Source organism: Pipistrellus kuhlii, unplaced genomic scaffold (genome assembly GCF_014108245.1).
Source record: "Pipistrellus kuhlii isolate mPipKuh1 unplaced genomic scaffold, mPipKuh1.p scaffold_m20_p_4, whole genome shotgun sequence".
Classification (NCBI taxonomy): domain Eukaryota; kingdom Metazoa; phylum Chordata; class Mammalia; order Chiroptera; family Vespertilionidae; genus Pipistrellus; species Pipistrellus kuhlii.
The window spans coordinates 7201728-7218554 of NW_023425540.1; the positions used below are offsets into that span (position 1 = coordinate 7201728).

The window sequence follows — 16827 nt, forward strand, 5'->3', positions numbered from 1 at the left end:
AGATGGTTCCTCCCAAAGATGCCTATATTTCCAGCCCTTCATTGGATGTTTTCTCCCACTTAACACTTATGTCTCCCACTCATAGTGCCCTAATAGCAATGTGGGAATATTTAGCCAAACCATGCATAGGAAATTGTGGCTCAACTTCATAGGAAACCTGAAAAATCTTACCAAAACCAGTGTTTTATGAAATCAATGACAGTAATAGTGAAGAACTGCTGGAGTCAATGCCAAGCCATGGGAGAGGAGGATCTAGTAGAAAAGACAGGGCAACAACGGAAGAAGAGAAAACGCACAAGGATGATGACCATGGTAAGACTTTTCCAACAAAGTGATCTCGATATCAAAGGATTAAGGCAAGTTCTTGGGAAGATTAGTGATCCCTTTCACTATGTTTGCAAAAAAAAAAAAAAATTCTTTCTGATCATTCTATGAAAGTCAAGCATGAAGGGTTGGGTAACATTGTTTTAGGCCGTGTGTGTGTGTGTGTGTGTGTGTGTGTGTGTGTGTGTGTATTTCCTTCAGAATGTTCTATTTACATTTTGAGTGACATAATTGCATTTAGATATTTTCTCCCACAAAGTGTTTAGTCTATAACATCCTTTAAAAAAAACAAAAAAAACAATGAAAACATGTACTTAGTTTAGTACAGCAGTTTTCAGCTGATGTGCTGTAAAAACTTTAAAAACATGCAATACCTATTTAGTCAGGAGCACTGAGCTCTTTACCCTTAGGTTGTCAAGTAAAAAAATGACAACAACCAACACAATAGCCATTTGATGTGAATGAATCAAAATAATACCTGTTGCCGAGACTGGTTTGGCTCAATGGATAGAGCGTCGGCTTGGGGACTGAAGGGTCCCGGGTTCGATTCCTGTCAAGGGCATGTACCTTGGTTGCGGGCACATCCTCAGTGGGAGGTGTGCAAGAGGCAGCTGATCGATGTTTCTCTCTCATCGATGTTTCTAAATCTCTATGTCTCTCCCTTCCTCTCTGTACAAAATCAATAAAATATATTTTTAAAAAAATAAAATACCTGTGGTTTTTTTTTGTTTTTTTTGTTTTTGTCAGATGGGCAAAAACATATTTTTTGGTGTGTTGAAGAATTTTAGTAATTAGTTTATATGTGCCCTGAGATAAAAAGATTGAAAATAGTTGGTTGATGCCTGGCCAGTGTTCCTCAGTGGTTGAGCAGCGATCTATAGTAGAAGATCACAGTTCGATTCCCAGTCAGGGCACATGACCAGGTTTTGGGCTCAATCCCCAGTAGGGGTGTGCAGGAGGCAGCCGATCAATGATATTTTTCTTATCATTGATGTTTCCATATTGCTCTCTCCCTCTCCCTTCCTCTTTGAAATCAATAAAAACATATTAACATGGAGGCATGGAACAGATTGACATACCTTGATGTGTGGTTGGGGGTATAAGAAGAGATAAACCAAAGAATTTATATACTTATATGCGTAATCATAGTCACGGGCAATAGGTAAGTGAGAATATGAGGTAGGTAGGGACTGGGAGGAGGGAGAGAAAGGCAGTGGGAAATGGGAGATATTTGTAATACTATCAACAACAAAAATACATTAAAAAAAAGAAAATAGCTGGTTTAATAGATTGAAACAGGATGAAGGCTTATCCCTTGTCTTACACAGCCTCCTGTGGTTAAAAATCACTTAAACATTGAACTGAGAACATTCTCTGCCTTCTTGATTTATAGATGTTTCTCCAGAGCCACACTCCCAAACAGTCCCAGTTGGCTGTGCAGATTGATAAGATGCATCTGGCTTGAAGACACAGACTTGTCCCGGGGCAGGCTAACCCCTAGAGAATGTGGTTGGAGTAGGAGCTGAGTGTCAGGAACCCTCCCTCTATATAAGAGAGCCAAGCAAAGGCCTGGGGCAGAGCCAGGAGGATGCAGACTGCTGGGCTCCTCAGCTGGTGAAACTTCCATCCTCTCTTCTGCCCTGAATGTGCTCCCAACATGGAGGTAAGATAATTATTTCCTTACTTTTGTAAACAAAGCTATCTCAAATGAGGGTAAGGAAGACTTACTGGAAATAACTGGAATAAGGAGACATGGAATATATAAGACATGGAAAATAGTGATGATGAGGGTGACTTTTTAAGTCCTTACTTAAATATTTATTAGTTCTGATAAAGTGAATTCCTTTTTCTTATTCTGCAGTTAAAGTATTGGTTCAGAGGTGGACACTGGAGACAATATTTATGAAAGTCCTGAGAAAGCCTCTATGACATACAATGGTACTATTCTCTAAGACATACAATGGTACTATTCTCTAAGACATACAATGGTACTATTGTTTTTTCTTAAGGAAAAATTTCCTCCAGTGCAGTTTTGTGTGTTTGATTTGGAGCTGAGCATGGACCTCCTGTGGTCTGAGTTATCTAAGAGCTTTATAAAAAAGAGAGTTCTGAGACTTGGAACTTTAGGGGGTTAGCATTGGGACTTAGGAGGTGCAGGTAGTTGAAATGAAACTAAAGGCTTAGCACATACCCATGTTGGCCCAATGCAAAATGGCCAGAAGACAAAAAAAAAAAAGTTACTATTCAACCAAAGACAGGACCAAAGACAGCAGTTGTGATCATAAACTGTATTTCTGGGATGCAAAAATAACTTGGAATTTCTACCACAATTTTATTATTGAAAATGTTGGTATTTAACTGTTAAGAATTTTGCATAATAATGCTGAAATGATAATTTCTCAGTCCTGTCAGCTGCTAAGATGGCCTTAGTGGTTGCTATGCTGTCCATTTGTGATATTGAATCTATGTTCAGTTTCCAATGTGGTTGGAGGAGTAAGATGTGGGTCTCGAATGACTCATGCACCAAATTAAATAATTCAAATTAAACACAAATTACAATTGCTAGGACACCAAGTAACCCTACAAAGTTAGAATTATGATATAATCTAATGTTTATTACCCTGTCTTGTATTTTTATTTTAAAATGTAACCAGTGTCACCTCAATAAATTCAATAAAAAGAAAAAATATTCAGAACATTTGTTAGCTCAAAAATAATGATGCTTCTCTTAGGGCCATCTAGTTCTAATATTTCTATTTTTAAAAAAATATATTTTATTGATTTTGTACAGAGAGGAAGGGAGAGGGATAGAGAGGTAGAAACATCAATGAGAGAGAATCATCGATCAGCTGCCTCTTGCACACTCCCTATTGGGGATGTGCCCGCAGCCAACGTACATGCCCCTGACCGGAATCAAACCTGGGACCTTTCAGTCCGCAGACGGGACACTTTACCACTGAGCCAAACCGGTTTCGGCTAATATTTCTATTAACCATCAACCAATTTCCTTATTTATTTTGTAATGAGACATCTTAATAATTATTTTGGACTTAAAAATTTGTCCACTCTTATTGATTATTACAGTATTATTTTACCATGATAATAAATATATATTTCTCCTTCCATTGGCTGATAGAAAATAGAGAAATTATTTTGTTGAACATTGCATGCAGGGCTCTCTCCTTCAAAGTAGATGTTCATATTTTTACGTGAAACCTGAAGGGAATGCTTTTGCTGAAGAGAAGAAAAACTTGGCTTATGAAGGAAGAGAAGCTGGAGAACACCTCTCCCCTGCCGTAAACATCCAAGAACTGGGAGCAGGAGAGACATTGGAAATCTGATGATAAATGGAAATTTGACTGTTAACTTGTTTCAGAGTTTTTATTTTCTGAAAATTTGCTCATGCCTGGGAAAGACTAATGCAGCTCTGAGACAGGCTTTGCCCTGGGCAGGAAACATGCAAGCTGAGAGACATGTTGAGAAAGGAAAGAGAAGCATGTTTATAATTAACAAATAAAACCTTTCAAAGGTGTTGCTTTTCATTACATGCTTCATGTGTCTGTTGAAAACTCAGGAAGCATCCCAGCTCCCCCACCATTATTACTCATTCCCATGTGGCCCACAGCTCCTTGGGTGTGCTGGTTAGAATAAGAAAGTGAAGGATTCGTATGGTTTAAAAGACAGAGGCAGGCAAGAAAAGCTTTATAACCGACTGGAGATACCTAACATGAAGACAGGGGACCTCAGAGGGCAGTGGGAGGGTCTGGAAAAAAGGTTGGGAAGCCACTCCACAGTGAGACTGAGAGAAGAGAGGTTTGGGGCAGAAGAGGAAGAATACCGGCCTGTTAACATGAGGGGCCAGATGATTTTAAAGACGTTTATACTGGGTTATGCATGGAATGCATTGGATATTCTTCAAGCGTCTGCAGTAAATATGTGAATTATATGCCCTACACGTTCAGTTGTCAGGTAATGTGGGCAGATACTTAAAAGTAAAAGTGAGATAATAAAAAGCACCTGTGATTTCACAAGCAGAAATAAACTTTTATCCTGCTATACTTCTTCATAGGTTTTCCAATACACATTTGATTTTTTCAAACAAAACGTAGCTACATTCTACACACAATGCTGTCCCCTGCCAGGCCCCACACCTGGCTGGTGCTGCAGGTAAGGAGGGGGTCAAAGGCCTCCGAGGCTCTTCAGGGACCCCAGGAGCCACCACAGAACTAAGGGGTGTGCCTCGGAGTCTTCATTTATGAAGCGGGTTTCCCTTTTAACTCCTCCGCTCTCGGCACTGCTTGTCCTTCCCAGCCTTTCCTCTCTGGGTGTCCTCCTGGGTGAGGAACTCAGAGAGAAGGACAGTGGAGAAAGAAACTAAAAGATGATGGGACCTTAAAGAAATGCTTGGGACAATTTGACTTCAGTGAGAATTATTTATTTGTTCATGACACTGCCCTTCCCTTACTTGTTTTTACAGAAATGAAGACTAGGTTCAGCCGCTGTGGCCCAGTGGTTGAGCATCAACCTATGAGCCAGGAGGTCCCAGTTCTGCAGGAGGCAGTCAATCAATGATCCTCTCTCATCATTGAGACTTCTCTCTCTCTCTCTCTCTCTCTCTCTCTCTCTCTCTCTCTCTCTCTCTCTCTCTCTCTCTCTCTCTCTTTCTCTCTTTCCCTTTCTCTCTGAAATAAAAACAAATAAACAACCCCCCCCCCCCAACACACAAATGAACAGTAGGAGGTGAGCTTAACAGAATTATATCAGACTCTTATTTAAAATAGAAATTTAAAAGACAAGTAGAGTCACCACACCTTCTCCCTGGTTCTTTCACTTTATATTCCTAAGTCACAAACCTTGACTTGTACAAATGCAATGGCTTTCAACTCATTCAAGAAATGCAAACTAAAATAATGCTTCTATTTCTCCCCAGGCTGTAAGTTTCTTCATCTTGGTGGGATTTATTACAGAATTCCCAGTTTTTTCAAGGTGAGAATTGTTTGGATTGGGTGTGGAAATTATTAAAATTGTTTTTTGTTTTTTGTTTTTTTTTAGAATTTATTTTTTATTTATTATTATTTTTTTAGGATATTTTTTAGTGCAGCCTGAGCATGTTTATCTCTTCAATGCTGTATCTTTCCACATCTTGAGATGAGGCAATGATAGCAAAAGCTATCATGTTTTATTCTTATTTTATTTGCTGTCAGGAAGAAGCCTGAAGATGAAAAATACCTCACGGTTTCCTGCTTGTCCCAGCTGTGGTTTTACCCGCCTTTCGGAGAATCGCAGCTGCCTTGCACTGCTCAGAGCAGAATTTGCTCTTTAAATGCAGTCATTGCAAAAACATTCTCTGGGTTTTAAAGGTCGAGAGTATTTTCAGACACAGGTTCAGTGGCTCTTGGGGCCTGGAGAACGCAGCCTCATTTACCCACGGCCTTGCTTTGCTTTTGCGGTCAGTTTGCAGGATGGGACCAGGCCAGTTCACTCTACGAAACCATCAGGATATTGTCAGGCGCTGAGCTAGTGGCCGGGGATGGGAAACAGTTGCTTTCCATGCACACATGCTCGGGGCTCTCTCTGCTGAGGGCCCGGCCAGGGCACAGCGGGAGCCCCGGGGGAGTTGAGGTCAAGTGCGCTTCTTCCCTGCAGCCTGACCCTGGGACCCAAAATAGGAACATAGCAAGTTCACATTGTTTAAGGGTCAATAATTCTAAGGCGCTGGGATCCTTGGTGCCACATCAAGACTACAGATTAGCAAGCTTGGCTCCATAAAAGCATGCGAGACACACACTGCAGAACCGGCTCCTCACTGTCAAGGTCAGCCGATGGCCCAAGGATAAGCGCAGGTCACCCGAAGGTGCTGCCAAGGCTAGACATGTGCTTGGAATCCAGAAATCAGGACTCTCCACTCCTTTACTCTTCGTGGATGTGCCAGGGGGATGTTTTAGGGCTAAGCCATGTGACCTCCACCCCGCTGGAGTTCAGCCTGGTGTGAGCGCCCACTCCCCATTTGCCACATGCACTTGATTTGAGTGCACTTGTTTAGGCTCGGATTTCCCCTCTTTGGGTGTGTGCTGAAGAAGGGACCTCAATGAACGGGAGCATTTAAAAATCAATTCCTGCTCATTTAGCCCTTGCTCGTTTTCAGTATCTCACTTCTCCCAGGGTCTTTCTAGAATTCCTGGTCTCCTGGGTTCAAGAGTTTTTGAGTAACCTTTTCATTCATCACTCAGAATCCTTCCAAAGGCTACAATACCTTCCTGCCAGATGTTCTCACTTATCCCTCCTGACTCTGACCACTCCCCTATCTACATTTCCATAACATCATCTTTACACATTCCTATCGTGAATCTTTTAGATTAGATTTATTGCATTACGGATTCTGGTTGTATTATTGTCCTGTGACCATGTGTTGATGCATCTGTGTCTTTGTCCTGCCCTCTATCAACAGTTAGTTACCTATCTCTTTTAATATGTCTACAACTGTAGTGTTTCCATAGTGCCTGGTACATGATAGATGTTTAATGAATGTCAACCCCTCAGAACGTGGGTCCCTGTTACATATTTGAAAAATATATTTCGGGATGCTTTTGGCTTCTCTTGGGCAGTAAACCTGTGAAGCAATTTTTGACTGTACCCAACTGTTCTTGACCATTCTGTGTCCCCACTCTCTTATCTCTCCACCTGCGTGACGACGAACCATTGGACAGCGCCTCTTCTCCTGTCAACTGCCAGTGGGGTTCCTTCGGCCCTTGGTCAGAATGCAACGGCTGCACGAAGTCTCAGGTGGGCCCACGTAGAAGCTGTATTTATTGCTTATCTGCTGAAACAGCTGAGGGGTGGACAAAAGGGCATTCACGTTTGAATACATGCTATTTTTTTGTTTGTTTCTTGAAAATGTAATTAGTAACTTTAAAGGAAAAGAAGTATAACTTGTATAATAATTAATATTGTAATAAAGTAATACCTGCATTCTAGTCTTTTCTCACAGGACTTTAACAAATCTTTTCTAAATCTTACTAAAAATATACACAGGCTAACCATGAAAAGCAGCTCACTAACTCCTGAGCTATTAGAGAAACAAGAACAGCATGAAATGAAGTCTGTAGACAATTCAAAACCCGATTCAAGTTTAATGGATTCAACTTGTCTTCGTGTTTGAAATAAACACCAACAAGTGGCAAAATCACTGCTTTGTTTTACGTGACAAGCAGTGGGTGACCATGAAAAGTCAAATATTTTGCAATGTGTTAAAGTTTCATTTTTTAAAAGAAAATGGAATTTATTGAAGGGAATGGTATGGGAGATGTGGCTATCCAAAGGAAAGGGCTAAACAAAGAAAAGGGGCCTTAGAGAGAGGCGCAGGGGTTGGCCCGGGGGGAGCTGCTGCTGCCCTGGCCCCGCTGGTTGCAAGTCTCCTGGGTCCCTTAGAGGCTGGGACACGTGCCTGGGGGGACCGGCACAGGCGTGCTCCTCAGACGGAAAGCGCGTCTAAAGTTTCCTTTGTAAGTTATACAAACAAAAGACCAGACCTGCTCTGGAGATTATAGAGTTACTTCTAAAAATGTATGCTTTTTTTCTTATTATAAATTACTCATTGGAGAAAAAACAGAAAAGTACACACAAAGAAAACACTACTGATAATTCCACCATTTCGAAAAAATAACTATAACAGCATTTTGGTATTTATTTATTTTTTGTTTTCTTTCTGTGTGTTCATGGTTTTTAAAATTAAGGTTATTTGATCCTAGTTTTGTATTCTACTGTTTTAACCTAACATACTGTCAGCATGAATTTTTTTAAAATTTATTTTTTGTTGTTGAGAGTATTACACATGTCCTCCATTCCCCCTCCCCCACTTTGTCCCACTCCACCCAGCTCCCACCCACCCCAATCCTTCTCCCCATTACTGTCTATGTTTATGGGTTATGAATATATGTCAGCATGAATTTAAAAAAATATATTTTATTGATTTTTTATAGAGAGGAAGGGAGAGAGATAGTTAGAAGCATACATCAATCAGCTGCCTCTTGCACACCCCCTATTGGGGATGTGCCTGCAACCAAGGTACATGCCCTTGATTGAAATCAAACCTGGGACCCTTCAGTCCACAGGCCGAGTTTCTATCCACTAAGCCAAACTGGTTAGGGTTATCAGCATGATTTTAATAGCTGTAGTATGTTCCTTATATAAATATATTAAAATTTTATTTACCTACTTTTCTATTGTTTGAGATTTTAGATTATTTACATTTTTGGTTATTATGAATAAAAATTTAGTGAACATTTTTATACATAGGCATATATCCTCTTTTCTGATAATTCTTTAGGATGAATTTGAAAAATATAATGTTTGTTTTATTTTATTTTTGACATATATTTTTATTGATTTTTAGAAAGGAAGGGAGAAGGAGAGAGAGAAACATTAATGATGAGAGATTCAATGACCAGCTGTCTTCTGCATGCCGCCTACTGGGAATGGAGGCTGCAACCAGGGCGTGTGCCCTTGGCAGGAATCAAACCTGGGACCTTACAGTTCACAGGCTGATGCTCTATCTGCTGAGCCAAACTGGCCCGGGCTATGGTATTTGTTTTAAAGTTTCTAAACATTTGAATGTTCAAATATTTTTTACTGAAATATTATTGACAGGTAACATTATAATATTTTGAGGGGCACAGTATTATTCAGTATTTGTAAACGAGTTTAGAAGTGGTGCTGTTTGGATAAAAATATGTATTTAAAATTTATTTTTAAGTTATTAGAACAACAGAAACGTATTTCAGAACATAATTTTGAAGCATCCTCATAATCATCATTTTCATGAAGCTTTTATCTAATACCTCTGAGAGTGGTATTTACAAAATAAGTTACACAGTTGCAGAATTTGGCTTCTGGCAAATATAATAGATAACAACTCTGATTATAGGCAAAAAAAAGTACACAAATAACAAGGCGAACATCAGACAAACACCTAACACAGAAAAGGTTTTTATAATTTTAAAAACGTTAAGAAAGAATACTAAATAGAAGTACATAAAAGGTATTTTTCATATTAGCATTTTTTTCTCATTGAGTAAAGGTCATGATGTACTGGATACATCCAGCTCTTACAATCAAAATTTCCATCCAGAAAGAGACAAGTGAAAATGAAAAAGGGGTCATAGATCAGAATCTGACAGGTGAGAATGAGACTGCTGAGCCTTAGGCAGTCATCAAGGGCCTCCTGACAGACAGGGAGGGAAAACATCACTTACAAAACAACACAGTCCACGCTTTGAACTTCAGGGAATGACAAATTAATCAGCCATACATGAGGGGTGTGTTCATCAATTAAACACAGAAACTAAAAACTCATTAAGAAACTGTACTGAGCCCAGCTGGTGTGGCTCAGTGGTTGAGGGTCGACCTATGAACTAGGAGGTCACGTGTTTTTTTTTTGTCAGGGCACATGCCTGGGTTGCAGGTTCGATCCCCAGTAGGAGGTGTGCAGGAGGCAGCTGATCACTGATTCTACCATCAATGATGTTTCTATCTCTCCCTCTCCCTTTCTCTCTTTCTGAAATCAATAAAAATATAATAATAACAATAATAATAAGAACTGTACTGAGTTCCATTCCCCACCAAGAAATGCCAGAGCCCAAGGCTGATGTAAAACTTTTCAGAGTTCATATCACATTCCCGTGACCCTTTGTCCCAAGGAATCTCCACTTCTTGCCAGTTTAGGATGGATGAATAGACTCAACATATCTAGTCTTCCTTGATGGTCTTTGTTCAAGGATACATGCTCTGGAATGTCAGATTTTACTCACTGATGGGGAAGAGCTGAGTACAGGAAGAGGCTTTGATGATGCACCTTTGAGGAGGGAAAGGGCTTTGTAGATATTTTTGTTGTTGTTTAAGCATTGGATACATGTTGATTGCTGCATTTAAGGACGATTAGTTGCTTCTCAATTTGCTTGATGATTTTCTAAATTTTCCCCTTTTGCCCCTTCCTCCTCTCACCTCCTCAGATGTTTGCTTTTGAGCTAGTTCCCATTTTAGACATCAAGGATTTTGATTGTGGGTTTTTTTTTTTTTTCAGGTTCCAAATATTTTATTTTTTTATTCATACAGTATGAAGTTTTCTAAAGATCCCACAACATGATGTTTCATGCAGAAGAAAAACTAAACATTCAACATAAACCACCCTCCCCCCACCCACACACACTAAAAAAAGAAAAAAAAAGAAAAAGGAAAAGAAAAAAACCCTCATTCCCCAGTAAGAAAATAATGTTTGCACTATTTTCCGTAACGCCAGCCAAGATATGCATAGGCAAGAGAAATAGAAAGCATTTGCTAAAATATTTGTAACAAATACTCATGTACAAAAATTGATTGTTTCTTAACATCCTATTGTAGATGCAGCTTCACCTTTGACTTCTAAAGTTTCTGTTTTGTAAAATTTTTTAAAATATATATTTTTTATTGATTTCAGAGAGGAAGAGAGAGGGAGATAGAAACATCAATGAAAGAGAAACATCATTGGCTGCCTCCTGCAAGCCCAGCATGTGCCCTGACCGGGAATCCTGGTTCAGGGGTCAATGCTCAACCACTTAACCACACAGGCCAGGCTTCTGTTTTGTAAATTTGACTTCCATGTGAACAGATTTCTATCTGGATTGTTTTGCCTTGACTTGCCTTCCTGATAAAGGGTTAACATTCAGTTCTAATCAATTGACACCACTTTTTCAAAGTTTTCCATAATTCCTTCTCATCTCAACCCTCTTCCCAAAACCATTATCCTCTCTCCAGGCAAATTCATTGTCACCCTTCTAGTTAGCTCTTGGTACAAAGCTTTGGCAAAGACATTAATCTGTATTTCAGTCTATGTGCATACATGTTTACACAACTAATTCTTTTAGGTTACTTTCTTAAAGACTCTCTAACATTTATATATATATATATATATATTTAGCACTCACTCCTGAGAGTAAATATATTCATACATATATATAAAAAATATATTATTTATAATAACAATCCAAGTGTCACTGAACTCAAGGACAAGTGGGTCTGTGGGTTCACTGGTTTTGTAGGTTTTACTTCTGTGGGATCCAGGACCATTCCCCAGATATTGTTTCTCCAACTGTATTAATGTTTCTCAGGTTTTATTTCTCAGATAAAGGCATCTGGAGCTATCGATAAGCACCACCTGTTCTTTGTTTAGATTAGCAGGCGGATGATTGATGTTTATGCACAGTATGGTGGCCAACCCTGTGCCGGAAGTGCTTTTCAGACACAAATGTGTGAACCTACACAAGGATGTCCAGCGGAAGAGGGATGTGGACAGCGTTTCCGGTGTTTTTCAGGTACTGGTCTTCCATAGGCAGAGTGTAAATTCAAAAGTTATTTGTTTAAAGTCCTCAGTATGTATTTGTTGAATTTTACTGAATTTATACTGACCTATAAATTAATTTTCCTCAAATATCAGTATCATTGTTATTGGCATGATAATCACACTCAACTATTATTCTTTTAAATGTAAAAGGAGGCATATGGTAATAAAAGTGGGATGATTCTTTGCCTCTTTGGGGGAGAAAAAAGACAATTAGCAGAACCAAACATTCTTGGCATTGCACTGAGACTGGGAAAAAACAATGTTACTACCAAAATAATTATTATGTTTATAAGAAAAGCAACTCTAATAGCTAATCAAGGAGCAACCCTTATACATGGGTAATTGAAGCATAATTTTCCCATTATTATTTAATTTATTGTTTATGTTGCATTTATGCAGTCAGATTAACTCAGCAAGCATTTATTATTCTTGTTATATTCCAGATATATATAAGTGTTGTGGATTTAGAAATAAAACACATAGCCTTTTCCCTCAAAAAAAAAATTTAAAGTTTTACTGACAGAATAGTACATACATAATCCCTGTGTTTGAAGTGTTCCTTAGAAATACTTATCAAACTCCTATTTTATTTTCAAAATTCAAATCACATGACACCTCTTTTGAGAAACCTTCCCTAAACCTCTAACCAAGAGAACTAACTAACAAATCACTTCCATATTTCCTATGTACATCTGTAACCTGGAGTATTGGTTGGCCTATATATTTCTTGGCAGACTGAACCCTTTTTAAAAAGTATATTTTTATTGATTTCAGAGAGGAAGGGAGAGGGAGAGAAACATCAATGATGAGAGAGAATCATTGGTCAGTTGCCTCCTGCACATCCCCTACTGGGGATTGAGCCCACAATTCAGGCATGTGTCCTTGACTGGAATTGAACCCGGGACCTTTCAGTCCACAGGTCTACGCTCTATCCACTGAGCCAAACCGGCTAGGGCCAGACTGAACTCTTTGAAGACATGCAGGGTGGTCAAAAGTAGGTTTAGAGTTATGAGTATGCAAAACACAGAGTTTGTTCTTACATTATCATTTATTAATTGATTATTATATTTTTCCATATGAACAACTATAAACTAATTTTTGCCCCAGCCTGTATCCTATGTGGTTTTTGCATCTGGAATGTCTGGTACACGCTCAACGATTGTTTGCTACAAGGGCTTGAGGGACAGCATAGCGGGAGTGTGCTATCCTGTCAGGACAGCGTGTGCAATGCACACTACGGGGACAAGAGGAAGGACTTGCAGCGTAGCCTGCCGGGTAGGGATGGTTTCTGAAAGGAGATCAGGTGTCATTTGATTCTTGAAGACAAGCAGGTGTTGGTAGAGGAAACCCTCTGGGCTGAGAACTATAAGTGCAAGGTCAGTGGAGACGAGGGAAAGTCATAGAAGTGATCCCGGATGACTAGGGTGTGGGAAGCTAGCCGAGTGGCTGCAGAGGATGCTGGGAGGTTGGCAGGGGTTTGATCATTTATACCCTCAGAGCATCCTGGGAACCCTGCGTTTATGTCTACTGTGACAATCATGTTGTTGAATTGTCATGATCTATGTTTTTATGTCATTCCTATGACTTTGCAAAATGTATTAGGAAACTAACAAATACCATTTTTATCCATACTTGTATCCCCACACCCAGAAGAGTCTCTCAGATAGAGTAGGTGCTAATGTTGAGCTGTAACCTTGTGGCTCGATTCCCATGCTCTCAAAGCTCACACATCTAAGTCACTGAGAAAAGCAGGACTTTGGCATCTTGATCAAAGAGTCCAGAAAAGAAACCAAAAGTTCAAGGGCAGGAGGTCAGTCTGTCTTCCCAGTGGTTGGCATGGTCTGGTTTCGAAGGACTTAGACAAATGGCTTGATGCTCATGAGTGAGAGCCTGGCATTGGAATTCAGGCTTTATTCTCAGTTTTGTGTCTGGCCAAGGTCAGAGTCAATTTTATATATATATATATATATATATATATATATATATAAAATATATTTTATTGATCTTTTACAGAGAGGAAGAGAGAAGGATAGAGAGTTAGGAACATCGATGAGGGAGAATCATCGATCAGCTGCCTCTTGCACACCCCCTCCTGGGGATGTGCCCACAACCAAGGTACATGCCCTTGACCAGAATCAAACCTGGGACCTCTTAGTCCTCAGGCTGACGCTCTATCCACTGAGCCAAACAGGTTTTGGCAAGAGTTAATTTTGTGTGTTGCAAAATGAGGACCAAAATAATCAGCAGTCCTTCCCGGAACATGCTGAGGAGGGATGTTGAATTCACGCTGAAATGCCAGTGCATGCTGGGGCCTGCGGGCAGACATTTTGATCCCATGTGGTGGTTTCCTTTCTCCCTTTCTTTATTTCTGTGTGGTTGCTTTTCTTGTGGTCAGGCCAATGCATCAGCAAGTCTCTGGTTTGCAATGGGGATTCGGACTGTGATGAAGACGGCACTGATGAGGATGGATGCGAGGACACAGACAGCAGACGTTCCTGTGACCTTGATAAACCTCCTCCCAACATTGAACTTACTGGAATTGGGTAAGGGGCTGGGCAGCCACCTGTGCATATTGGTGGGTTATCATTCTTCATTTTGTTATTATTTTTTGGTAAGTCTAATTGCAAATCACCTGATAGCCAACAATTTTTAAATTTATGTCTGTATACCCATAAATACATATGCAGTGAACTATGGAGTGAACAATTGTCCCAGGACTGTCCTGATTTAAGCATTGAAAGTCTTGCATACAAGTAAAACCTCACAGACCTGGGAAAATCCAAATAGTCTGTCACCATGCTAGAGAGAGGGGAGAGAGAGAGCAGGCTAAAAAGTAATTGCTCAGATGAGCTGGGGACTTTTATTTCCAAGTAAAGTTGAGACAATCCTGTGTTTGTCTTTTCAAAAAGAATTCTGAAGAATTTTCAAGGGTCAGACCCAACTTAAGATTTCAAGGCTTTAAAATAATCTATTATAGAATGATAGGTGTGATTTTTTTCTATGATATTTTAAAATGCATTCACAGAGAAGCGATAAAATTACCCTAAAGAGGACACCAGGCAACATGCTTAGAGGCAATCAGTTGAAATTCTTTGTAGAGTGCTCTCTCTCCTCGAAGGTAATCATAATTGTATTGGTTTTATCTGTAGATTCAATTCAAAGCCAGCTGTTGCCATAGCTACACAAGAAAATGTATTTCCCAAACATGTGCTTAGGCTGAAAGAGGTTGGATTTTCCCAGATATTAGTTTTAGCTACCATGCCAAGCAAGGGAGGCTGGAGGACATATACCGTAGTATGCAAAAGAATTCGGTCCTCTTTATCTGAGCTCTCTTTCAAAGACATACTTAACTGTAATGTATTTCTAGAGTTCTCTGATGATGTCCTTCCAGCAAGTGCTATTTCTGATTTTTAACCATCTGTTCTTCCTGTTAAAAAAAAAAATCCCACAACAGTTACAATGCACTCACTGGCCAGTTCCGGAGCAGAGTCATCAACACGAAAAGTTTCGGCGGTCAGTGCAGAAAGGTGTTCAGTGGCGATAAAAAAGACTACTACAGGCTGAGTGCCAATGTCCTCTCCTACACATTTGAGGTACTGAATTATATTGACTTTATTTATTTCCAACCTGTGACTTGCTGCCAGAAATCATTATTTACATGATATGTATATATATATATATATTGGGAATATTTGCACAGAGCTTACTTGTGCTTACTATGTGATCAATTCTTATATATGTTTTATATGGAGCCGAAACCGGTTTGGCTCAGTGGATAGACCATCGGCTTGCGGACTGAAAGGTCCCAGGTTCGATTCTGGTCAAGGACATGTACCTTGGTCGCAGGCACATCCCCAGTAGGGGGTGTGCAAGAGGCAGCTGATCGATGATTCCTTCTCATCGATGTTTCTAACTTTCTATCTGTCTCTCTTTCTCTCTGTAAAAAATCAATAAAATATATTTTAAAAAATGTTTTATATGGACTTAAAAAAAAAAATACCCAGCCTGGCTGGGGTGGCTCAATGGTTGAGCGTCAACCTATGACCCAAGAGGTCAGGATTCTATTCCCACTCAGGGCACATGCCCAGGTTGCGGGTTCGATCCCCAGTGTGGGGTATGTAAGAAGCAGCTAACTGATGTTTCTCACTTATCGATGTTTGATGTTTCTATCTCTCTACCCTTTCCCTTCTTCTTTCTCTAATATCAATAAAAACAAATATATCTATAAAGAATACCCATTATGTAACCCTAGAGCATGGGGCAAGGGCACTAAAACTTATTTCATTTGATTTGAAATCTCCTTTTGCCTCATTTTCATCTGGCCTCTGCTCCGTGTGGACCCAGGACCACCTGGTCTGTCCCAGCGTGGGTGTTAAAAGTCAAGGCCCTGGTATGATCATTTCCTCAGAAACATGTTTTATTTTTCAAATTGTGAAAGATTTCATATGTACAAAAGAGTGTGAAGAACATATATGTGCAATTGGGGAAAAACTAATAGAACAAATACCCATATTTGCCTGTCATCCACCTAAAGAAATAGATTATCAGTGACTTAAAGTTTCTTGCTTACCATTCTTTGCTCAGTCCTCCTCTCCCCACCTCTCTAAGGCATCACTATCTTGCCTTTTGTATTAATAATTTCCTTGTTTTTCTGTCTATTCCCTGTGTTTTTGTCTCTAAATAAAAATTTGTAGTTTTATTTTGACTGTTTTGGGTCCTTTATATAAATAGAGCATATGGTATATGTTCTTTCACGGATTGTCTTTTTTACTCAAAATTATGGTTTTGAATTTTATTCATGCTGATGTAGGTGGCCTTTTTATTGCTGTTTCCAACTGTTTCCTATGTAATAAGGAAAATTTAAGAAGATCATACTACCTTGAAAAAAGATGATTCTTGCAGTTAGTTATGTGTAGAGTAGATGGCTGAACTAAGGACCTAAGAGGCATACTCACATAAATTATACAGAATTGGAAAGTTAAATACACTACGGAATCACATAGAATGTTCTATAACAAAATCCAAGTAATTTGATTGCATGATGTAACCTATTTGCATCTCTGTTCCTCTCTGTTAGACAAAAAAATACATTAAGAAGCAAATGCTTTGTAGTTCTCTTTTTAGTGTAG

General features: G+C 39.4%; 1 protein-coding gene across 1 annotated transcript in view; it reads left to right on the plus strand.

The window, feature by feature from the left end:
* The first annotated feature begins 1868 nt into the window (after window positions 1-1868).
* The window catches only part of C7 (complement C7), a 39536-nt gene continuing 24577 nt past the window's right edge, over window positions 1869-16827 (plus strand). The window contains exons 1-6 of the mRNA XM_036410068.2: window positions 1869-1987; window positions 5255-5310; window positions 7032-7107; window positions 11528-11669; window positions 14094-14241; window positions 15153-15291. Of these exons, the coding sequence (XP_036265961.1) occupies window positions 1982-1987; window positions 5255-5310; window positions 7032-7107; window positions 11528-11669; window positions 14094-14241; window positions 15153-15291 (567 nt within the window). The 5' untranslated portion in view covers window positions 1869-1981. The remainder of the gene's footprint in view (window positions 1988-5254; window positions 5311-7031; window positions 7108-11527; window positions 11670-14093; window positions 14242-15152; window positions 15292-16827) is intronic.